This window comes from Apteryx rowi, unplaced genomic scaffold (genome assembly GCF_003343035.1).
Source record: "Apteryx rowi isolate R43461 unplaced genomic scaffold, aptRow1 scaffold_1249, whole genome shotgun sequence".
Lineage (NCBI taxonomy): Eukaryota > Metazoa > Chordata > Aves > Apterygiformes > Apterygidae > Apteryx > Apteryx rowi.
This window is the reverse complement of record NW_020447474.1, coordinates 34,298-57,855: the sequence shown is the minus strand read 5'-3', so window position 1 is coordinate 57,855 and position 23,558 is coordinate 34,298. Positions and strand designations below refer to the sequence as shown.

The 23,558-nt window shown below is 53.8% G+C and overlaps 2 protein-coding genes across 10 annotated transcripts in view; one reads left to right on the top strand and one right to left on the bottom strand.

Annotated features, from left to right (window-relative positions):
• Nucleotides 1–411, bottom strand: part of GEMIN7 (gem nuclear organelle associated protein 7) — a 1,095-nt gene extending 684 nt beyond the window's left edge. The window contains exon 1 of the mRNA XM_026055669.1: nt 397–411. Coding sequence (XP_025911454.1) covers nt 397–411 — 15 coding nt within the window. The remainder of the gene's footprint in view (nt 1–396) is intronic.
• A 964-nt stretch (nt 412–1,375) lies between these two features.
• Nucleotides 1,376–23,558, top strand: part of PPP1R37 (protein phosphatase 1 regulatory subunit 37) — a 43,615-nt gene continuing 21,432 nt past the window's right edge. For 3 of the 9 annotated variants that reach the window (XR_003251894.1, XM_026055671.1, XM_026055670.1), the window contains exons 1-4: nt 1,376–1,840; nt 17,903–18,000; nt 19,267–19,312; nt 22,882–22,982. Coding sequence is in view for 8 of the 9 variants with exons in the window: in XM_026055671.1 (XP_025911456.1) it covers nt 1,540–1,840; nt 17,903–18,000; nt 19,267–19,312; nt 22,882–22,982 (546 nt within the window). In the remaining variant the exon portion in view is untranslated. Of the gene's footprint in view, nt 1,841–2,506; nt 2,597–2,912; nt 3,044–3,247; nt 4,377–9,037; nt 10,179–17,638; nt 17,777–17,902; nt 18,001–18,572; nt 19,313–19,395; nt 19,483–22,881; nt 22,983–23,277; nt 23,474–23,558 lie in introns of those variants that run through there. The other 6 variants (XM_026055674.1, XM_026055673.1, XM_026055678.1 and 3 more) reach the window with 6 other exon arrangements.

The following is a 23,558-nucleotide window of genomic DNA, read 5'->3' as shown; positions in this document are numbered from 1 at the left end:
TGGGGCACCCTGGGGTGCTGGGGGCTGTGGGGGCCCCCCACCCCTTTTTCCTTCCCCTCTATCACCTTGATCCCCTCTGTATCTGCCTCCTACCCCGGTACCACCTGCCCCCCGCACCCCTATGGGGAGCCCCTGATACCCTATGGCCCCTGCTCTCCTCTGCCCCCCTATAGAGCCCCCAATACCCTCCCCTGTGCCCCCTAAAGAGCCCCTCTGTATCCCCCATGCAGCCCGCAGCGCTCCTTATAGAGCCCCCCAGGTCTGCCTATAGAGCTCCTGAAGCCCCCGTGCTCACCAAAGCCCCCAGTGTCCCCACAGACCCCCCCCAAACCTCCGACTGCCCCCCACAGAGCACCCAGTGTCCCTTATAGTGCTCCCAAAGCCCCTATAGACCACCCCAGTGCCTCCCATTGAGCCCCCAGTATGCTTTACAGTGCTCCAAAGCCCCTATAGAGCCCCTATAGCCCCCTCAGTACCCCCTATAGAGTCCCCAAAGCCCCTATAGACCCCCAAGTGCCCCCTTAGAGCCCCCAAAGCCCCTACAGAGCCCCTACAGCCCCCTCAGTGCCCCCTATAGAGCCCCCGAAGCCCCTATAGACCCCCAAGTGCCCCCTTAGAGCCCCCCAAAGCCCCTACAGAGGGGCGGACACGCACCGGCCGCCTCACCCAGCGCCTCCCCGGGGCCGCCGCGCGCGGGCCGCCCCCCACACGCGTGGGGCATCCGGGGATCTGCGTGGCCGGACGCGACCCGCGCGACCTCGTGACGTCACCCCCCGCGCGGCGCGGCCCCTCTCCGCCGTCGCCGCTGCCCTTCTCCTGTCCGGCGTCGGAAGTGCGTCACTCCTCACGTGAGCCCGGCGCGGCCTCGGGAGCGCAGCCTGGTTTTTCGCCGCTGCTGATTCGTCGCACCTGCTCTCGCCATTGCCTGGCCTTTGCCGCCAGCCCGCGGGCAGGTCTCGGTGTTATCGAAGGTTCCCTCCCGGTTCTCCCCACCCTTCCCTTCTTCTTGCGTCCCTCTGGGCGCCCCTGTCCCCCGTGTCGAAAGTGCCGCTGCGTGCCGCTCCCTCCTCCCGCCTCCCCAGCCATGGCGGGCGACGGCTGCGTGTGACCATCCGCGCCCGCAGATTCGCTACCGGCTCGGGGCTCCCGCCGATGCGGCTTTTCCCCTCGGCGACAGCGTCGGCGGCGACGGGCGAGACCGGCGGGGCGGCGAGTAGCGTCAGCACCTCCCTCCGCCCTTCTCTTCCCTCCCTCCGCGGCGCCGGCAACGAAAGTGCGGCGGCGGACGCGCAGCCCTCTGGCGCACTCGCTGGCGGCGGCGGCTCCTTTCCGGTGCGCGTCGCGGCGGCTCCTCCTCCTTCCCCCCCCCCTCCCCGCCGCCCGGTCCCCGCCGCGCCAGGCCCGTCCGCCGCCCCCCCTCCATGGTCCCGCAGGGCTCGAGAACGCCCAGGCGGGGCCCGGCCGCCGGCCCCGGGGAGTAGCGGCCTCCCGCCGCCGAGGGATGCCCCCGGGGGGCCCGTGAGGAGGGAGAGCTCCGCCATGGAGGTGCCCCTGGGGCCGCCGCCGCCGCCGCCGCCGGAGGAAGAGGAGGAGGAGGAGGAGGGCAGCGCCCTGGCGGTTGAGGGCAGCGGGCAACCGGCCGCGCCGCCGTCGCCGCCGCCGCCCGCCGGTGACGGGGACCCCGCCGGTAACGGGGACGCCACGGAGCCCGGCGCCGAGGAGGCCTCGTCCCCCGCCGCCGAAGACGGGCGGCTCCGGCACGGAGCCAAGCGGGTAACGTTTCCCTCCGACGAGGACATCGTCTCCGGGGCGGTGGAGCCCAAGGACCCCTGGAGACACGGTAAACCCCGGCGGAGCCCGGTTTTTCCCCCCGGTAGACCCCGGCGGTGCCCGGTTTCCCCTCGGTTGCCGCGTTCACGCGGGGGCCGAGCCCCCGCCCTGGAGCGGGCACTGAATTAATGAACGTTTTGGGCAGTGGTGTGAGTTTGTGGGGGCCGGTGCACAAGCTGTGGGGCTGGGGTCAGTACCCGATATCGCCACTTAAAAATATATATACTTTTGTAGTGCCTTGAGCTGCCCCGCCCCCCCAAAACCCCGTTTTTCCCCTTTTTCTATTGCATGCAATGGCCTTGGGCAAACACCGAGCTCCTGTTTAGGCTTTAAATAAAACTTTGCACTGTTGTGTTGATCTCAACACGCCTGAAAGGCTGATATAATCGCTAAATGTTACACAGTTCCTCCCCCCCCCTTTTTTCCTGCTCACAAGGAATTTATTTAATAAGACTCTGCGCCGATTTTCTTTCTGCAACGTGTTTTTGCTCCAAGAGCAAAATAACTCGGCTTTGTTTACCGCTGGCTTTGTACTCACAGCATTGCTAGCTGGGTCATTTTAGTTGTGATCGGGGGGTTAATTCTTGCTTCTGGGGTCTGTTGTGCGCGCATGGAGTTTGGGGGTGCCTGGAAACCTGGCTCTGGCGTTTTGGGGTGTAAACGTGGCTCTCGGCAGGTTCCTGGTGCTGGAGGAATAAAACGAGGGACGTGCCGTGCTGTGGCAATCGCAAGCTTGGCGTTGGAAGGCGGCGTGAAGCCTCTCACGGTCCGTTCCGTACCTTTCTTTTTTTCTTTCCTTAAAGCCTCCTTCCTTTTTTTCCTTTCGTTGCTGGTTGTGGCCAGTGGTTGACGGGAATATTGGCGGAGGAAGCTGCCCTCCGAAGAGGGCTCCTAAGCGCTCGAGATAGGTGTCCTGCAGCTGCCCTTGGAGCTCGGAGGGGGACGTTTCCCAAAGACGGCTGCGTGGCCTGATGATACCAGCAGTTTTTCCCGAAGCACGTCGTGTTTGATGCTCGAGCTTTGTAACTGCTTACAGTTTGGGGAGCTCCGTGCGCCTTAACAACCGTCTGGATGTTTTACAGCAGCAACGAGGGAAAACATTGGCCCAGCAGAGTAAAATACATGAATCATCCAGCGCCACAATGGTACCGAGAGCCGGGGCGAGCTAACCTCTGGCTCACCTGCAGAGGAGACAGGCTCCTTCTTATCCGTGGTACTTCTTTGTGTGTTTTATTCGCGTCTCTGCTGCTCTCCTGCTATGCTATGGAAGGAAAAAAGTACATTTGTCATAGGGCTTCTTCCTCATTTGCCGAATGCCTGTTGCAAACTGGGTCAGCTGCTTTGAGGGAGCAGCGGGTGACAAACCCAGCTCGAGCTGGTGGTTTTGCAAAGGCAACGGCTTCGTTTTCTCTTCCAGGGCGATGCCATTGGTGTTGCAGCCTCCAGAGCAGCGCGTGCAACCACAAAGTCCCACGGCTGTGGGAAGTGCTGTGCTCGGTCCTCATCGAAACGGCCGAAGGCTTCGGCTCCGCGTGGTGGCTTTTGTTTCCAGGAATTAAGTCTCCTAAGGCTTCGGTTGCACCGTCTTCTGCTGCGTTTAATTAAAACGTCTCGCGGTGCTTTGTCTTCGAAAGAAGTTCTTGGCTGTGCTGTCCTGAAAGGCTTCAGCCGGCACTGCGGAGGCGGCGGGAGGCTGGTAGTCGCAACGTCTGGATTTTGCAGGGACTAGCTGGCCTGTCGAGAGAGACAGTAGCGAGGACGAGCGATTTCTGGTCAGAACAAATTGGCTTTGCGCTTTTTCGCTCGCGCATCTCTAGCGCTTCGGGCGGCGTGTTCGCCCTCCGCTCGAAGTTGAGGGCAAGCGCGCCTCGTGCTTCTCGCGGGCTGAGGTTGCCGGAGCCGGGAACGGGAACGCGGCGTCCTCGTGAGCCTCCCCTGCTGCAGCCGGGCAGCCGGAGCCCTTGGAGCATGTGGGAGGCGGAGGAGCTTGGGGAGCTGCTGTCCTTGATCCCTGCCTTGCTTGTATCCAGCTGGTAGAAATGTTTTTATGCTGCCGGCCCTTCCCACTGCTTCCTTTGCTGAGAAGGATGAGGATAACGCCGAGTGCTTGTCGGAGGGGGTGTGAGACCCTGAAACACGAGCTTCCCCCCTTTTTCTCGTATCCTCAGGCTTACCATTACTTAAAAAAAACAGCCCACCCGCATCAAAAAATGAGCGTCTCTCCCTTAAATCTTTTCCCCAGCGTTGATGAAGTTTAGCCTTCCCAAAAGAGAAGGGAGAAGATTCTTAGCTCTGCATTTCCAAGGTCTCCGAGGTTTAGGTAATGCCTTGCACGACTTTTCCCGTGCCGTTTCGTCTCTGTCTCTGGATATATCCCCCTCAGGCCTCGCTGGAATCAGATTAATCCTGAGCCCGGATCCTCCGTGAGCCCAGGGACCGCTGCGGAGCAGGACGTGCGCAGGAGTAGCATGTTCTCGAGCAAAAGGGAGAAGCAACCGAGAAATCGGACGAACCAGCCCAAACTGCAGTTCCTGGAAAAACACTGGGCAAATATTGAATGTTTTGTTATCTTGCAAATAGATAAGTAATAACTGGTATCGATTTGTTGGTACCAAATCGCGTTAAGTTACCCGGTCGCAGAAGGAAACTGGGTTAACAGGCCTCGCGCAGCATCGAATAGCAACGGGCAGCTATCGAATAACTTAAACTTCGGTGAAACACTGGAACTGTTTCTCATGATCCTCGAGCGGTCTCGTGGTGGTGCGGAGAGCTCCATCCTGCCTCGATGCCGTTCCAAGGAAAACATTGAGAGGGTCAGGAGGGGAGGAGCAGCGAGACCGATCGGAAGTTGGGGCAACGAGAGCCAGCAGAAAGACCGAAAGAATCAAATTTGTACCATTTGTGGAAGAAAACCCTGAGGAAGGACAGGAGAACGGTCCTGAAATACGTTAAAGGTTGTTGCACAGTGGAAGGGAATAAACTGTCCTTCCCGGCTGCTTTGTTTGGTAAAAATGCATGTGCTTAAAAGGCAGCACGGGGGAAACGTCCCGGCATACAGAGAGCTGAGCACGGGCTTAGCTGCTTTCGGGAAACGATGCGTTCCTTAGGCAGCTAACGCCGTCGGGAATAACTTCGTTAATTGGCCGCGTGCCGGGACAAAGCCGCGCGGCGGGTGGGACTTTGTGGTTTCTCCCAGGGCCGTTTCCCGTGACGCTGGCGCGTCTGGGTGCTGCTCTCCCGCCCTCAGGTGCTGCTTTCGGTCGTCCTGACCGAGCGCCCCGATGTTCGCCCGGCGGGTTACCGGGCTCCCCGGGAAGGGGATGAGGAGCCCTCGCAGGCCAGCTGCGGTGCGGAGCTGATGGTGTGCGGTAACTCGTGTTTCCCTGTCCTCGCCTAACCCGGGGAGCGCCCGCCGCCGAAAAAACCTCCCTTTTTAGCCTGCTGGGTCTGTTTTCTTGTCTCTCTAGCGTGCTGCAAGCCAGGAATTGGGATCTCTTGAGTTTTCCCGGTCCGTGGGTGACAAGGCCGGTTGCTGTTTTGCTGCGTGATGTTACGCCCGCTCCGGGAGTAGCCGGGCTGAGATCTGTCGGACATGGCTTAAAAGATGGTAGATCTCATTAAGCAGCCCAAATTAATTTTTTTTATTACTATTACTACTCTTTTTGCTTGGCCTCAGCCAGCGAGCGCGAAGCCAGCGTGGGAAACGTTGCTAAACATAAGCTGTTTAAAGAGGTTCGTCCCCTGCGCCTGCAAGGGCTCGGGGCGATGATATGCAGTAACATGCTTTAACGGAGGTTTTTGGCAGCAAGGTGTAATAAAGTTTATACACAGCTTTGCGGCGGAGGCCCTGGAGCTAGACTGCGGCTGCTGCCCACGGAGGCCGATGCGAATCCGGGGCTGCGTCCCACGGCAGCCTTCCCAAAGCTTTTTGCTCGTCTAAACGTCTGAGCTCGCCGATCGCGTCGACTCTTCAAAGAACGCGAAGTTGGAGGAACGCTTCTAAGGTAGCCGAGGTGCCTCAGTGAACGACCCCCAGCGATACGTTACTTGCTAATGTTATTTTTTCTTCTTCTGTTTATACGCCCTACCAGCCGTGTTAACACTAAATTTCCTCGGCTTCCTTGGGCCTTGGCCTCCCAGTTGGCTTTTCTCGGAGCGTCGCTCTAAACGCTGATTTTTGGAAACTCCTAATCCGCCGGCCTGGCTCGGTCTCCGCCAAGCAGCCACCCTCGCAAAGCGAACGAGCGCGCGCCGCTGCGCTTTGCACCCTGCTCCCGCTCTGGGCTTTTTGCAACCGTTGATCTTGCAGTTTAGCCGTGAATTTCCGGGCGCTGCATTTTGCAGGAAAAACTCCTCTCTGGGGCGGTGCAAAAGTTGGGTGCGTTTTTCCCGGCTCGTATTGAGGCTTCTCTTTCTAGAGGGCTTCCTGGGCTGGATGCTTCAGAAACGGTAATTCCTTAGTGCCGTCGCTAACGTGGATCCTAAACTGATTCTCTTGGTTTTTTTCCTCTCCTGTAAACACCTTGCATCTTATTGTCAGATAATCACCTCCTCCTCACACGCGTTTCCTGCTCCTCCTCGCACCTTAGCATTTATATATATATATATTAATTGTGCTAGCAGATAGCATCGATGTGTGCACGTACAACCCGAAAGGCAGGTGCTCGGTTGCTTTACCTCCGAGTCTGGAGGAGAAAGGACACGCGGCCTTGATCCTGCTCTTGATGAAGGTCGGGTTTAACCCAGCAAAGCAAACCTAGGGCCTTTCTCGCCTTACTGCGTTTTCATCCTTCTCCGGGTGTTGGTTGTTGTGATCTCCAGCTCTGATGCTCTTTTCCTTCCTCTCCTTCCCCACCGAAAGGACTCGATACACACAGGCACCTGGCTGAATTTGGTGGGTTGATTCATGGCTGTTTCCTAAATTACGGCGGCCCGGTGCAAGAAATGTCAGTTGGGAGCCATTGGTCTTAAAACTGGATTCCCCTTTTTTGTAGGATGTTAAAACACTCTTTGTTCAAAGCTGTTTAATTTGAAACTTCAGCCCTCAAGGGCTTCAAGTACGAAGGGTCTAAAGCTGTGGCCAGTCTTCGAGCTTCTCCCGTTAAAGTGTTTTGCTGAGGTTTCCCGAGGATTTTGCACTTCAAGTGCATATCAGGGCTCTGAAATACTTGATATTAGCGGTGGTTTACTTGCGTTTTGACTCTGGTCTCCGTGCGTTTCGGTTCCTCTTCCCTGTTTTCCCATGCTGGAGGGCGTTATCGAGCCCGAGCTTGCTGCTGTTTGCGGGATGCTATGGAGATAGGCGCTATTTAAAGAAGGACTTTGGGGAGCGAAATGCCCCGGCACCACATTGGATTCAAGGCTCCGCTTCGCAGACTTGGGTTTCTCGATCGCTCGACTGAAGTGGCGACATCCTAAAAATAGATTTCTCCTCTATAATTAGAGGGATATCCGATATGCCGCTTCGGCGCTGACTGTTACGTTTCTGTTCTTAGCCGATTTGGGGTTTCGGAGTGATGCTGATGCTCGTGGAAGTCGGTGCGGTTCAAGCCAGGATTAATATCCTCCGTACGAGAGCAGGCACAGCTACAACTAACGTTTGCATCTCGTTTGACTCCAGCAGAGTTTAGGAACGGATTTGCCCCCCCCTCCCCATTAAGCCACTTTTAATTTTCCATCACGCGTGTGGATAATGATAACTTTTTATTTGGAGCTTTATTTACACGTTATTCATTATTCATAGGCTGAAATTGCTAAAGCAGATGTCTCTGTGCTTGTTAAACATCCTTCTGGCTGCTTGGATTCCAGTCCTCGTTTAAATCCTAGTGCCAGAAAAGCCTGTTTTGGCGGCCTACCTCGATCGCTCGTGGAGCGCAAAGCACAGGACTCCGTTTCTGTTCCAAAACTCCTTGCTTCTGTTTACGTGCAAGCGCACCTTTTTGGAAGGACGGATCCGGCTTTCGTTTCCGCTGTGATTGTTCCCCAAAGCGTTGCAAGCTTTTTCAGAGAAGCATAAATAAATCGTTTCCTCGCCTACTGAAAACCTTCGCCCTGGAAGATGCTTGTCTGCAGTGCGGGAGACGAGTTGTGAGTCTCGTTAAGGGAATTTCTTTGAGCCTCCTCCGGGAGCTTTTCCCCGCTATCCTCGCGGAGGTGCGGATGCTGGAATCGGCTGTATTCGCAGGGCCTTCGCCAGCATCGCATTCCCAAATGCCAGCGCCGGCTTCTCCCTCCAGGTTTGTGCACCTCTGACGCCCTCGCTAAAAATAGCTAAAAACTGCAATGTGTTGGGCGTGTTTTGGTTGCTCCCGGTTCCTGACTAGTCTGAACGGTGCCAGACAAGACGGACTTCTGCTTTTTAAAAAGCAACAGCTACTTAATAGCCTTGGGCCACAAACGAATCCCTGGACTCTTGCAGAAATACCTTTGCTTATAAATTTACAGGAAATCGTTAGCTTTATAGCATCGCGTTTCTTTTTATTTATTCACAGGGCATTGGTTTTTTAATGCTTCTCTTTTCTTTTTTTTCCTGGGAGGATTGTATCTTTTAGCAGAATGTTGTATTTTTAAAGCGTGCTAAGCCACCAGAGTTACCCGAACTAGTTGATAGCGGACTTTCTGAAGAACCCGATCAGGTTCAGTTCATGAAACCCGCTTGCTGCAAAACCTCCTTGATTCGCATTAATTATTCCTTCCTTTAATTCTTTATTGATAGACTGCGGTATCAGCCTTTCCACTGACTTGCCTAGGATCGGTGTCAGGTTAAATTGCAGCGGAGCTGCTGCTTCTCTGACCTTCCTCTCCGCTTTCCCGGCTTCCCGCTGAAGAGATTGCTCTCGCCGCGGCAGAAGCGTGCTTCGCTCTCCGGCGTGTCCCCCGCCTCCCGGCACGCGTTTAAAACGGGAGACCGGACCCGAAGGAGGGCTCGTACGTCTAAAAAAAAGCTCGCCTGTTTTTTTGTTTTTAACTTTTCCTGTTGTGCTTGTTGGGCTAGAAGCAGAGCAGTTTACCTACAAACTCCGTCTTGAATAAATCCATGTTGTCCCAAGGCATTTTGATACCTGGAGACAGGAGGTTTCTGGGGCTGGAAGCTGCTGCCCTCGGTCTCCTTCGGTTTGCCACGCTTTCCCCTAGAATCGGCGCGATGCAAGCGTGTCGCCTTTGCTTCAAGCTGCCTGGTGCCTTGTTAATAAGGGTTTATCCTCAGTTTTCTTGCAGCGCTTGAGGAGCAGGATCGTCTTGATGCAGCTGGAGCGCCTTGGAAAGGAGCCGTCCTCGACCCGGGCGCGCTGCCTTAGCTCCTTCGCTGTGCCGCTGCCGCCGCTGACGTTCGTGCAGCTACGCGCTGACCGGGCTGCGCCGTTTCCTCCCTGAACGAGATAAAAGAGCAAGTCAAGCCCGCGAGATGCCAGAAATAGGACTTCAGAGGCAGGCAACGATGTGTAATTTTGTAACGTAGCTTTTCCATGCCTCTCCGGGACAGATGCGTGCTTGCTCTCTGCCAGGGCTGGCTTACAAAATGGAAGATCAACCGGTCAAAGCTGAGTCGTCGGTGGATGAGTTCCTTGATCGGATCCATCTCGAAGCCTTTCGGATGCTCCCGCTGGCACGAGGGCTCTCCTGCGGCATTCCTGTGAGCGGGCGAGGGCTGGAGGTGGTGGGAACCACCCCTCCTTGAGCAGATTTCTGCTCAAGGTGTGGTTTCCTGGCTGGCCTCAAGCCAGAGCGCAACACGAGGGGAAAATACCTGTTTATTTCTTTTCCCGGCTCCTGAAATTTCATGAACTGCTTTGTTAGAAAGCTCTAGCACCTCCACGCTTGGGAAGAGAATGGGAAGAGAAACCAGAGGCTTTCCCTGGTGTTGAGAACTTGTCTTTTGTCATCTAGGAAGATTTGGCTGGTAGAAAACAGAAGGCAAAAACCATCTTTATGTGATTGCCTGGAGTACGGCTGGCCGGGGCTGAGAAGGAGATAGTGTTGGGGAGCAGAGAGCGTGGAAAAGATGTAAAATTCAGAGGCGTCGTGTCTGTCAAGTCTCATTTCTGGCATCTCAAATGTTTGGCTTCCCAACCTCAAGGTTTTAGCCTTTGTTATTTACTTGTTTTGGGTAGGAAATGGTTTAACACCGTTTAGCTGTCTGCATTGCAGTAATGCCAAAGCCCTATAAATTCTGCGCCCGAGACGGAGCATGAGAGCGACCGTTGCAGGTAGCGGGGGCTCATCTAACCCGCTCGACACAAAGTCAGGCCAGCTGCCTGCCGGGAAGGAACGTGGCATGCCAATCCTGGGGGAGCGTTGAGTCACGCTTCCGTCTCGTGCGGTCAAATGGAAAAGATTTGTTGCAGCTGGTAAGTGGCATTTCCCCCAAAACGCGGGGTTCGGCGCCCTTCGCTGAAGGACGAGCGAGCCCAGAAGTCAGTAGTGACTCTGGGTTTGTCATCGGTGCTTTTATATCTGTTTTTCTCCGGCTGCATTGGGCGTTGGCCCTTGCTGGCACTGGTGCTGCTTTGAGGGAAGGTCCCATTTAGTTGCCAGCAAACTCCTTTGGTGATATATATATATTTTTTAATTTCCCTAGGGAAGAAGGTTGCTTTCTTCCTCTGGGCCAGTTCCTGTTCTGCTTGCGTGGGAGGACGTTGACTTCATGCTTAAGCCTTGCTTCGGAGGGGAAATCGCGCGGAATAAGCGGCGGCAGGATGGTTTCCGTGTTGCAGGCAGCGTTCCAGATTAAAGCAGCTTTCTCCCAGCAGCTTGGTGTCCGGCACTGTGCAGGAGCTTGGGAGAGAAAGATTCAGTTAGACATCTCACTCGGTGAACCCTGGGCTACAGCTAAATTGTTTGAATAGAAAGATCGCGTTAATATCCCTGGCAGGAATCCCGCTCTTTCCTTGCACCGTCTAATTTTGTATCTTAGTTCTCGAGCAGCGCGGCGGCACGTGGGAGTTGCGGTCCCTGCCGCGGGGGTTTGCTCCCCCTCGCCTCCCCGGCAGCTCTTCCTTCTTTTCCGCCTCCTGGGCTGCGCGTCCGAAGCAGATGGACCCAAGCGAGGGGAGAGGAGGCGACGCGTCGGGGCGGCCCGAGTCTCTCCTAAAGCGCTGTTTATCTTGCGCGGCGTCGGGGCTCGAAGGAGCGAGAGCAGCGCGTTAATAAGTAACCGCCTGTTTGCTTTGGCGGCTGTCGCGCTCCTCCGTCCCCTTGTAACCCGCTCTTGGCCGCGGGTTGTTTCGAGGCGGCCGGGTTTGTGCGAGAAGGGCTTTGCTGCCTGCAGTAGCCGGGCGCTCCTGAGGTTATTGCTGCCAAACGTAGCTCGAGGAGCAGCCGAAGCAAAGCTTACTGCGGACAAGACCGCTAAAGGTTACAGAAATGCCTTTCTTTAACAGTTAATGCCAGCCCGGGAGCGGATTTGATGGTCAGCCCCTCTTCGGTGCTCTGCCTTAGCTTCCTTGCAGACAGCCGGGCCTCCGGATCAGCCTGGTGCTGCCAGAAGCCCAGCAGGACGCTCAGGGATCAGCGGGGGGATTAACTGCCTTTTAAGAAAGTTAAATCCTGGGAGATTGGAGGATCCTCCGCGGAGGATCTAGCTTTGTCGCTGCTTGAACTGTGGGACCGTCAGGAGTTTCCGGCGGAGACCCAGAGCGTGGAGCACTGAGCAACACGATGCTCCGCTCTGAAAAGCTCAGAGTTAAAGGCGAAACGTAAGCGGTGGTTTTGGCAGGCGGGAGAATAGCATGAGGCAAGAGATTTGGCTCTTTTTTTTTAAGCAGGAAGAGGCGTTTTTTGCCTCTGTTTAATCCTTGGTTGTTTAGCTGAACTTTCTCCCTCTGCTGCAAGGTTTGGGGCTGGGCGCTGAGCCCGCTCGCGGAGCGCTTTCTGGTTTCGTCGCCTCAAACCCGCCGGTATTCGATTCGGCGGCAGGACGGCCCCTTCCCCTGTGTGGCCACGAGCCTTTCGGAGCCGAGGAGCGAGCGCTCTTCCGCCTCTGAGCGTGATTTTTCGTGGTAATCGGCCAATTAAGCCATGTGACGTATTCCCTTCGCTGCCGCCTTTGACAGCTCGTAAATCCCTCGTGACGGAGTGAAGCGTGACTTTTCGGGGTAGTCGTAAACCACCGGCTTGCAGTGGGGAAAACCATGAACGTCCTCCGATTTTTGTGGTCTTTTTTGAAGCAAAACCGGGACGCTGAATGCCAGTGCCGTCTGTGATTGAGCGCGCGTCCACAGCAGCTACGTGAGCAGGAGATTTCCTCCCCTGGAGAGGAGCAGTCCGGGCAAACCCTCTTATTTACTTTCTGGCCCAGTAGTTATCTGCTTTCTTGGGCAAACAGGCTTTGCTGGCCCTGAAGGAGGCTTATCCTGCGCTGCGGGAGGCGAGCTCGCGGTTCAAAGGCTCCTCGCAGCGCGGGGAGCTGCAGCAGCAGAGGTTTCAAAACTTTGACACCCCCCCCCAGCCCCGGCGCTCTGCGAAATGGTTCCTAAACGCAATTTTTAAAGCACGGTGACGAGCGAGGCGTGACACACGGCGTGCATCGGCTTCCGAACCGAGCGCTTCGTTTTAATAAACAAAATGTTTGCAACCTAAACAAGGTTTTATGTGATGTATTTGGTCTTTTTGCCGTGGACCGCTTGCCACGAGGTAGCCTGGACCTGTATGATGTTCTCGACTTAGGGGAAAAAAGAGACCAGTAAACTCTGTCCGGCCCATCCTGGAGATCTCTGCAACTCTGCAAAAACTGCCTGGAGTGAGGGAAAACGCAGCCATGCTTTTCCAAGAGAAGCTAGGACGAGCCGGCAACAGCGGCAGGTAAAGCTAGAGGTGCGGTTTACGTTTTTAGGTGACGGCGTCTTGACCGTTGGTGCAACTCTTTGAGAAGCGCGGCGCCCTCCGCATTGCTTCCCGACTCGGATGCTGCTCTAAAAGAGGCCGGAGCTCTGCCAGAAGCTGTCGGTAAAAATTAGTAGAAAATTATAGGATGACGTGTACCGAGTTATGCAGGAGGCTGGGAAGGACCCTCGTTATCACTCTTTCGATCTTCATCTGCTGAGCGGCGATGAAGAGCTTCGTTAATAGCGGAGTTAACTCTGTTTTGGGATCTTCTGCAGACCCCTAAAACTGCAGGGGGGTTTCAGGACTCGAGCGGCATCAAAGTGCTTGTTGCAGGAATGATAAATCCTGCTTTCGTGCAAAGCACCGAGTTCTGCCGGCGCCTGGGACTGCTCCTTCCGCAGCCGATCGGCTGCTCAAAGTCCGAACTCTCCATTTTCTCCCTTAAGCGCTGGCAGGTTGCGAAGGCACGCAGCGCTCCGGGCTTTGCTCCGTATGAAAGGGTTCATCTGTTTTCACGGAGCGCCGGCGGCCAACTAAAAATAGCAGCTCCAGAAGCCCCGGCTGCCTGTTGTCGCCGGTCCAGCGTGTCTGCTCTAAACGCTCCTGCTAATCCGGAGGCAGCCGCGAGCGGAGCGGCGCTCCCGAGCACCTCTTGAGCTCCAAGGCTCCTGACCGCGGCGGGTTTTGGGTACTGCGAATGCTGCGCTGGGGACGGACGCGCGGTCCGAAAGCGGCTTTCGGCACGTGCCCCATCCCCCTCCTCCTTAGCGAGTTTATTTCGTGAGATTTCTTGGACGTTATTTCCCTGCGTGTCCAGGGCGGTGATGATCCTCCCGAGCGCTTTTGGGAACGGCGCGGGGTTTATTTAGCAGCTCCCGTTGCTGCCTGCGAGTGAGCAAAACCGTATCTCTCTAAAACAGCCTTTATTAACCAAAACGGCCCCTTTCACCTGTGGGAAGAGCGGGTTTTCTTTCTGAATGCTTAGTGCCTTTAAGACAGCAGTCAAGTGACTTAATTAAAATTATTTTATACCTTTTGTGCCTGCGTTTTCAAGCACATCAGAGAGGCCTTCAGGAAACCCCGGTTATTTCCATTGTGGTTTTAGCGTTAATCTTCAGAGGTGCCGCAATGACACTAAATCTGGAGCTTTGTGGCAGTTTTACTAAATTGCAGTAACATAATGGAGTCAGATCTTTGTTTTTCTTTAACGGAGAAGTTTCCTCGCCAGCTGGTAACTGAGCGGACACGTCCTCGGATGGACATGAGACCCTTCAGCGTAAGTCAGCTGCGATAATTCGGGAAGCGACTGCTCCTTTTCTATATCAGTTCCCGTAAAAACCACGGTAAGATGGCTTGGCGCTAGCCTGCGACGAGCTGCATTTAGGCGCCCGCTCCCACCCCCGTAGCCGAAGGCATTTCCTTCTCGGACCGCTGCCGCGGGAGCGCGCGCTCCTTCCTGTGCGGTTTTGCTCCCGGATGCATCCGAGCCGCTCACGAGATCGGTCACGCTGCCTCGTGCCCCGTGTCCGTATTGACTCCGAACCAGAGTGTTCTCCAGTCTATTTCTTTCCCAAAGCAGCTATTTGAAGCCGCTCCTGCATCGGGAGCGGGAGGAGAGGGCGTCTGACTGCGCTGCCACCTCGAGCGATGGGTTAGACGTGCTTCGCTCGTCCGAGCCGCCTGTTCACCGCGGGAAAAGCGCCGTTCCCGGGCCGCTCGGCTCTGCCAGGAGGTTTTTCCCCAGAAATTTTCAAAGTTTTGAACGCGGCCGTTACAGACGCAGCAAATATTTGCTGCCGAGTCGCGGGGCCGGGCTCGAACAGGAAACGTCCTTGTCAATATTGACCTCGGGGCTTCGCTGCTGCAAGCACACGGGTTCGGCTGCGCTTGCTTTTTGCATGGAAAGGGGGAGAAGAGAAACCGGTGGAGATGGGAGTCTCTGAAAAGCACATTGCGAAGATCAGCTTTAAAAACAAAAAAACAAAAAAAAACTCCCAAAAACCTGACATCTAACTTGCAAAATCCCTTAGAGGGTCTCAGCGCTGATCCAAATAGCGCATTGTTCAGGCAAAACTAAAAATGTTTGCCTTGCGGTGGTTTCCTGGCGTGCGGGTGAGTTTCAGAAGAATGCCTTGGCCTCGGAGCGGGCTCTCGGCCTCGCGGGAAAACACTGAACAACGGCCCTGAGCAGTGCCGTCTCCTTAAAGGCTTAACGAGAGCGAAAACGGGATGAAATCCCGGCTGTTTGCAGCAGCAGTCGCGCCCGATGATCCAGTGCTGCCCGCGTGCTCTGGATGCACAGAGGGATTATAAACGGCTTGTAGGAGCCCGAATGGTCCCAGTAAAAGGGCCAAATATGCAACCTCATGCCGAACGCCCAAGCGGAGATGCTGCGGTGATTTTGGGCTGCTAAGATACACAAGACGGCTTGTGTTGCGCAAAAAGCGGGGATTTTGGGTCGCTCCCGGCCGGTTGGGCCGGCAGAGGCTCCTCGACGGTGGATCAAGGCAGCACACGCTGGACGGTGGCTCCTTTGAGCGTGAATGTTACGCAATAAGTCGCAGCTCTTTCCCTGTTTTTTTTTCCGGCGTGCCCCCTCCGGTGCCTTCACTTCTCCTGGGGTAAAATTCGGGTGTTCTGCAGTGCCGGGGAGCAGCACGAGCTCTGCGGATCGGCCGTGCTCGCCCAGGAGGCGGGAGCGGATTTAACAACATCCACGATGGGTTCAGGGTGGTGAAGGCAGTCGGAGAGGATCTCGAAACCTGTTTTTTTTTATTTTGTTTTTGTTTTTTTTTTTTCTTTTTGAGGAAAGCTTTAAAATGCGGGCAGCAGATGGGACCGGAAATTTTGATGTTTACCGCTAATTCCGTCACTAACGCGATTATTTATCCTCTTCAGAAGCGGTAATCCGGAGCGGGTTTCTACCTTCGCTTTGAGCTAGGCAGGAGAAACGGCGCTGTGACGGCCTCGCTCGGAAACCTGGCGCATCCTCGTGGTGTTTTTTTTAAGAAACAAATGTTTCCTGCGTTACAGCAGCGTTGCCTGGCTCCACGGCCAAACGTGCGGCCGCCGTTTAATCCCGGAGGTTTGCGAAGGCGTGTGAAATACTCGGGCTTTGCGCTGGACAGAGTATTGAGTTACCCGCTCAGTCCAGCGCGTCCATAATTCTTCTCTGCCCATTAAATGACCTTTTCTGCAGGGAGTAATTTGCTTATTCGCCCGGCCACTGTAGCTGGAAAAAACAGCCAAGCTTTTTGGGGCGTGAAAAGCAATTCTTGCGGTCTTGCGCAGTTAAGCGCTCTCTCGGGATGTGTTTTTATCTTTGCCGCTTTCCTCGAGCAGGCGATGAGCTTTTCCCTGCAAACCTAGCCGTGGTGGCCCAGGAAAATAACGGCGTTAGGACTTCTCCGGAGGAGCCTCCTGTATTTGCAAAGGGGGCTAAGAAACCCGCCAAGAGGGCACGTCGCGCGGTGCAGCGGGATGGCGCGGGCAGGGCCTGCTGCTCCCTGCCGTGCGTTTCGGGGGCTTTCTGCGCCGTTCTGCCCTGGAGGCTTCGTCTTTCGGTTTCGCCCGTGGATCTAGTAAAAATGCACCTCCTTGGCCATGCAGTGGAGCTGCAGCCAAGTCGGTGACTGACGGGACGGTTGCCAACAGGGAGAGTGTCGAAACTATTTATTTATTTATTTTGCAGCTGGTACGGTGTCATTAGTGCCGTTTTTATCGAGCTTTATGGATGTCGTAATCCTCGGGGTTACGGAGGGATTTCGCTGCGTGTTCTGCTCCTTAGAGAAGTGGAGTTTGGGTTGTTGCCTCTGAGATGTCCCTCCGAGCACCCGCAGAGCTAAAATCCGCAGGTTACTCCGTCTGTTGAAGGGCAGGTTGGGACCTCATGATCGTGGCCCGCGATAAAACCGGTTTCAGATCGGCGAGTGGGAAATGTTTGTTGAAATAAGGACCCTGACGTGGGCTTCCACTTCCGCTATTTTGGTTTTCGGAAAGCAAAGCTGGCTGACTTGCAGCAAAACACAACCTGCGGATCAACTTGGCGCTTGTCGAACAGGCAGATTCACCCCATGGCCCTGGGTTATGGTGTAACTCCCCAAACATGTCGATATTCCCGTTTCTCCGTTTCAAAATGGCCTGACGCGGGGAATGGCTTTCCCTTTGTGTCTAGCTGCGTTTGGACCGATACTCGAATCGAAATAAAACCGTACGTGGCGGTGGCCGTTACCTCCTGCTTTTAATGATAATGCCCAACTCTAGCGATTCGTACCGGCCTCATCCGTATCTGGAACGGTGACATTAACTGTGATTCAGGAAAGGCAGAAGGGGTGAGTAAACGCCAGTTTGTGTTTGGAACAAAGCTCGACAGCACTAATATTATGACAGCAATAAAATTCTCCTCCCACAGCTTCAAAATCAGGAGGGAAGTCTTAAGAGCGTGTTTAATATCCTCCTGAGGACAGCGAGTCTGGTAGCTCTTAGCCGATATCTTAAATTATTTGAAGAGCTGTCCTGAGAGCTGGTAGCGTTTGCTAAAGCTGTGGAAGGTGGGAGATTTTAGAAGGAGGCAGAAGTCGGTGTTAGGCAGCTTTTTAACGAGATCATATATATATGATCTTGCTTGCTCCCGCTCCTGGAGCCCTTGTCTAAAGGAAGGGCTTTAAAGGAAGTAAAAGATGTCAAGTGAAAACCAAAGTGAGTGAAACTAAGAATGAGAATACTGCGTTTGATCGACAGCAAGCTGCTCCACCAGTTGATCACTATCGCTGAGGAGTGTTTTGGGTTTGTCGTCGCAGGAGGTTTCATGAAAGGTTTCCTCCTGCTTAGAGAAGCTCTTGTCCGAAGACGCGTGTCGGGGAGGCGACGGGCGCTGGGTGGGCTCCTCCCGCCCCGTTTCCGCGGGAGGCCAAACAAGACGCGGCTTGTTCTCGTCAACGTGTTTGAACCGACTCTGGGGTTTGCTTCAAAAAAAAAAAATCTCCCTTGGGTTGTGTTTGAGTGCTGTTAACCCTTGCCGTCCCCATGCCGCAGTGAACTTGGGGGAGGACGGACATGCGGAACGCAGGTGGCCTCGCTTCGTGCCTCGGCCGTCTGGATCCTGGCAGCGGGAAGGCGCCAGGTTCGTTATCGAACCCTTCCGCTCAGCCTAAACCCTTGCAAGTCGCGGTATTTTAAAGAGGAGCTTGAATATGTTGACTCTCGCGAATGCAGCCGTGATGTGAACCTTTACCCCTTACGTTTGCAGCTCAGAATGTGACTGTTGATGAAATCATGACCGCCTACAAGCAAGCCTGCCAGAAGCTGAACTGCAAGCAGATCCCCAAGCTGCTGAAGCAGATCCAGGTAGGGCTCTCGCTTTCCCCGCACGGAAAGAGCTAACCCGCTTTGCCGTTTGAGCTCCGAGACAACACTGGCAAAGTCGGCTTGGGCAGCCTAGAACTGAACGCACAAAGTCGCTTATTTTATTAAAACGCGAGCCTTTATTATGCCTCGCGGTATAATTTTAGTCGTTTGCATGTCAGTTAAGTAGAAACAAGTGCTGTTTTAATGGCTTGAGCAGGTTTCTTAACGGACAAAATATTGCCGCAGAACACCAATATCTAAGGAATTTATTAGTGAAATATTATGCGTAGTTTAACACGATACCGGGCCCTGTTTTTTTTTTTTTTCCTGTGATTGTACGGGTTTCCAGTCTCTCGATAGCCACTGAGGCTGCGTCTGCGTCTCCCCTTGCTGTCTTGCTTTTCTGCAATGATAATTATAGCCCTGCCAGCATCAGCGGGTGCTAGACACGGGCTCTGTTTTTAACTTCCCTTCCAGCTCCCCCTCCCCAGTGCAGCAGCATTTTTAAGCCAGAGAATGAGACCAAAAGGACTTGTTTTCAAAGCAGTTTATACTTCTGATACTTTTTTTTAATGGAATTCTGCACATGCCATTGGTGGAGGTGAAGCATGCAAAGAGAGACCACAACTAACGCTGTGGTTTTTCCCTGTTCACGGAGAATGAATAAAAGCCTTATTTAAAGTCTCGGCTTTTAGAACGTGTTGGATCGTGTTTTTAAAAGGTTAGCTCTTTTCTCGGCCTAGATGTGGCCTGCGAAAGGCGTGACTGTGTGACTGCTTTGGCCAGGTTCATCCCAAGGGACTCGGACAGTCTAAACAAAAGGACTTTGACTTCTAATATGCTTTTAATAGAACGGGAACCCGAATCGGCTTCTGTCAGACTTAGCTTTTTCCTTCACCAGGCGGCTCTGCTGCCTCGGGGTGCTGACACAGACCCTCACCTTCGTCTGGCAGACGGCAAAGGGAGGGAGGAGAACCTTTCTGGCAGGACTTCCAGACTACGTTCCCGAAGGAGAGTTACCAGCTGTCCTCTGGACTCGCACCCGCCCAGCCTGATTATCTGCTCTTCACAGGCTGCAAAGTGCTGCAGAGCCTGGCTTGGAGAAGCGTTGCAAAACTCGCCCTTTTCTAGCAAACCTCTGCCTGAGAGCTGCTATGTCCTGTCTTAGTTTGGGGAGGATTTGTCGTGGTACCTCATTCTAGCTCATTAATCCCCCCTTCCTCCCCCCTCCTTCTGAATATGAAATGCTGCTTTTTCTTTTAACAGGAATTCAAGGATCTGGCTCCCAGGATAGATTGCTTGGATCTGAAAGGTAAGCGCCTTTCTCATCACCCAGGTGAATTTGTTTCTGTTTGGCATCTTGGGCAATATCTGTATTTTACTCCATTTGTGCAGCTCTTAAATCAGTTGGAGTCGTGGTCCCAGTTGGGGCACTTGCAGGCTAGAGCAGAAGAGATGCTTAATCCCAACGAAAGCAGAAGAGTAAGTACCAGAGATGTTTCTGTATGAGGAATATTAACATCCTGGTTCAGGAGCACTGAATTAGCAGCAGAACGACTTCAGCAGTTCCACCAGCCCCCTGAGGACCTGAAACACTGACTAGCGATACAGCAAATTGTCCCCCCCCGCCGTCCCCAAGTGCTGTCCTTAGACCTGCCGCGTGCTGCTATATCCCAGAACAGCTTGGAGAGGGTGTGGGTTAGGGGTGAGTCAGAACGGATTTTTCACAAGACTTTCTGATTGACCTTTTTAAGCTCCCCAAGTGATGGAAAACTTGCTGCTGCCCTTGGAAAGATGTTCCAAGTAATTCTTCTTACCGTAAACATTTTCCTGCTTCGTGAATGATTGCTTTTGTGTCGCTTCTCCCTTAGCCCCAAGGAACAAAAGTAAAAAGGTCGCCTTGGTTTCCCTAAAAGGTCTCCGCGAGAGGAACCTTTTGTATTCTTATTGTAGGCCACTGCCTTTCTCCTCTTGCCTTCCGTAGGTCTCCTTAGTAAACAGCTTGTTCTCCTCAGTTGTGTTTGGAGAGCTTTCCTGCCCCGTGGCCGTCCTCCTTGCCCATCTTTCAAGTTATCAGGGAGACGGGGGGTGGTCAATATTGCCCCAAGCGCTTCGGGTGAAACCTCACTCCTAGTTCATCCAGGGATATTTGGGGGTGTTCCCCATGCTCTTGGGCATCCTGGCATTGTCCGCTGAGGTCCCTTCCCTGGTTTTCCTGGTTTGCATTTACCCCTGTCGAACTCCTGGGTTCCTCACGCTCCTCGAATTTACCAAACTGCCTGTTGTTTCCCCATTCGCCTCTCCGACCCTCTGGGAACTGCAGCAAAGCACCGCTCTCCGGGAATGGGCGACACGCCTAAGCCTTCCGCTGCCGTAGCGGCTTAGTTTTCCAGAAGCACTCAGCGGTCAACAATTTTGTGGTAAATGCTAATTTGAACCTCTCCCATGTCTTCTGACGGCTTTGCCCCGGGGGCAGCAGCCGCCCACGGAGCTCGGGGCAACGGCGGGAGGAGGCAGTTTGTTAAATCTCCGCTGCGAAAATTGCCGGAAACTTGGTCCAAGTGGCTCTCGAGTGCTTTAGGCGCTGCGAACCCCCCTGGCAATAGGAGCTGGATGAGATGCGAGTGCGTAGTTGCTTCCGAGAGCCCGCAAGAGTGTTTGTGCTGGAAAGATGGTTGATACCCGATGCGGCGTCAGGTTCTCTGGGGCAAACGAGAAGACAGAAGTTGAGCCGTCGGAGTGAGCCGGCGCCGCTTTGCACGCGGCGGTCGCGGTGTTTCTAACCACGTTCTTGGCACCTTACAACCAGAACCGGCCTCCCGCGGGGCTGTGGTTTTAGGTGTTTAATAAGCAGCGCTTGTGCGGCGTTGTTGCTTTTTCACCGTTGGGGAAAAAACGCTTCACGCGTGCTCGTTACGGCGGCCAAGCTTGATGGCGGTGCTGGACTCCTTTCTCCAGAGCCAGGAAAACGAGTGCAGTGGGAGAGCAGCTCGTAAGCTGCTGTTACGAACCCGAGGAAATAATTCACTTCTTTTACTGACTTATGACCCGAGCTTGGCTGGTTGTGTCCTGAGCTGATTCATTCCGGAGGGGTGTCGACGTGCTGCTGGAATAACACAAATAAGCAATGAGCTTGCCCAAGCACACACAAAAAAAACATATTTTACGGGTCCTGATGTGACCGTTTGAACTAAATTTTGCCAGACGGGATTCCTTCTTCCTTTCCATAAATGCCAAAGCTGCTTGCTCTCCAGGCAGAAGTAACGTCTTCTGCTTCTGAGCAGAGAGTAAAAGGGGACTTTTCTCAGAAACCTCTGAATGATTTAGGAGCCCAACTGCGGTTGCCTTATGTCTTTATCAGAACCACCTTTCTGAAAGCCTCCGTGAACTCGATCCACCTCGTGGGAACGGTCCAGGCCAAGCCTTTAGCTGAAGGGGAAATGTGCGTAGCTGGAGAAATATTTTAAGCTGGTGGAGAGCTGAAGCACTGAAGAGCTCAGAGTCCTCCAGGAAAATGCCTGTCACCAGTCAAGTGATGACAAGTTGGATTTTCTAGAGTGTCTGTTTATTTAGGAAATCTTAAGATGATCTTTAACTTTCGCTTTTCTTTTTTTTGCTCTGAGCACGTTGTGATCCGACAACACGCGTCATCCAAAATATTTGCTTTGTGCGACTGTTTCTGATCCAGCCTGCCACCACTTCTGATCCATCATCTGCGCCAGACCCACGTCACTGATGCACCTTGAAATGTCTCTAGTTACTACAAGAGAAGTGAAGCTCTGGATGTATTTTAAGCGCCTGAGACCTGCTATAAGGAGGGTTTCTTGCTGCATTCCTTGTTTTTTTTGCTTGGGATTGAAGCAACGGGTGTCAAACGTGGCCTGCTCCTGCCTCGAGACATCAGAGGGAGCCGACGGAGACTGTAGCTTTCCCTTGTTCAGTGAATGCGATTCCTGGTTCTTCGGATAACGAAGTGATAAGGGGGCCTGGATCTGCTGGGCAGGTGTTAGGAAGAAAGGCAGAGCCTCCGTCTCCAATTTTTTCCCTCCCCATCGCCCAAATTAATGGTTTCTGCTCACCGCTATGTAGAAGACTTGATGGCAATTGATGTGGTGTCTAAAAAATACCAGTGTCGATGTGTGTTAGAAAACGCCCTTCGTCGGGCCAGAAAGCAGCTCGTGCAGTGGGTTGGGGAGGAGTTGCAGCCCCTTAAGTCATACCATGACCATGAGCTCTTCTCTTGCCCGAGATCTCACCAGCGTCTGCTCCGATCTCCGGAAATGTGCTCCTCAGCTGGGTCCCTTTGCAGGGCTGGTGCAGATGGGTCCTAGAAAAGAAGCAAACAAATAAGTAAATAATGAAGAGATGGGAAAGCCGTAAGTCTTGAAAACTGTTCTTGAGGCGGCTTTTACCAGCACTTCTCGAAAGCGAAACATGAATAATTTAATTCCTCGGAAGCAGCAAAGCACCACGTATATTCACAGTGTGTGTGTGCGGCGGTTTAATTTAAAATACAAATATCAACGTGGATGTCAAATATCGGGTCTAAATTTCCCTTAAGCTTATAGCGCTCTAAAGGTGGGCTGTTGGTAGCAGCCGTCCTTCACCCCCGATGTCCCCCCCTGCAAGAACTCGGTTGGCGTGTATAATTCGAGGCCAAGTTGTATGAATTATAACAGCTTACGTGGAAGGAAAAGGAGTAGCAGCCTCCAAACGGGGGAGAAAGTCACCTTTTCACATCGCTCACGGTGTCCTCTGTCCTGCTGCTTGGGGCTTTGTAGCTCGCAGATGCGTATTGATATGTTCAGTGCATGTTATGTGTGTATAGTCCATCCTAAGCATCCAAATTCATGTTATTGTCTTTTTTTTTCCCCTCCCCAGGGGAGAAGCTGGATTACAAGGCCTGTGAGGCACTGGAAGAGATTTTCAAACGGGTCCAGTTCAAGATCGTCGATTTGGAGCAAACGAACTTGGATGAAGATGTAAGTGATGTAACTTATCCCAGCTTCTTGCTTCCTCTTTCACAATGAACCGAAATCTTAGGGGTTTTGTGGTCAATTCTGAAGCTATGTTGACATCCCGGACAAGCTACAGGGTGAATTTGACCTCTGCCATGTTGCTGTTACCCTTCCCCTCCGCGTACATGGTTTTATTTAGGGCTGTTGGCACAGTGTTTGCTGTTCCAAAAATGAATAGGTTGAATGCTATCGCTGAAGCCCAGATGGCCGTGAAGCTCAGAGGCGTTTTAAATATGTATTTTTAAATCTGTTTTGAAAGCCGAGGGAGTCACGGGTGGCTCTCAGCCTTGTCGGAGGAAACATCAGGCCGCTTCACCGAGCAGCTTTTCCGAGCCGAGGACGGACGTTCAGGCTCTGCTCTGCACATCCAGTCCTGCAGCGGCGCGTGTTCTGCATTCCTGCCGCTGCCTGGGTGTGTTGGCGGTGCCCGGGGCCCCAAATTCAGGTCCCGACAGGTGAGGGAAAGAGGAAATTATCTGAACCAGCTTTGTAGAGTATTTCGGTGCAGGCTCGCCGCAGTCCCGTGACTGCGCGGGGTGG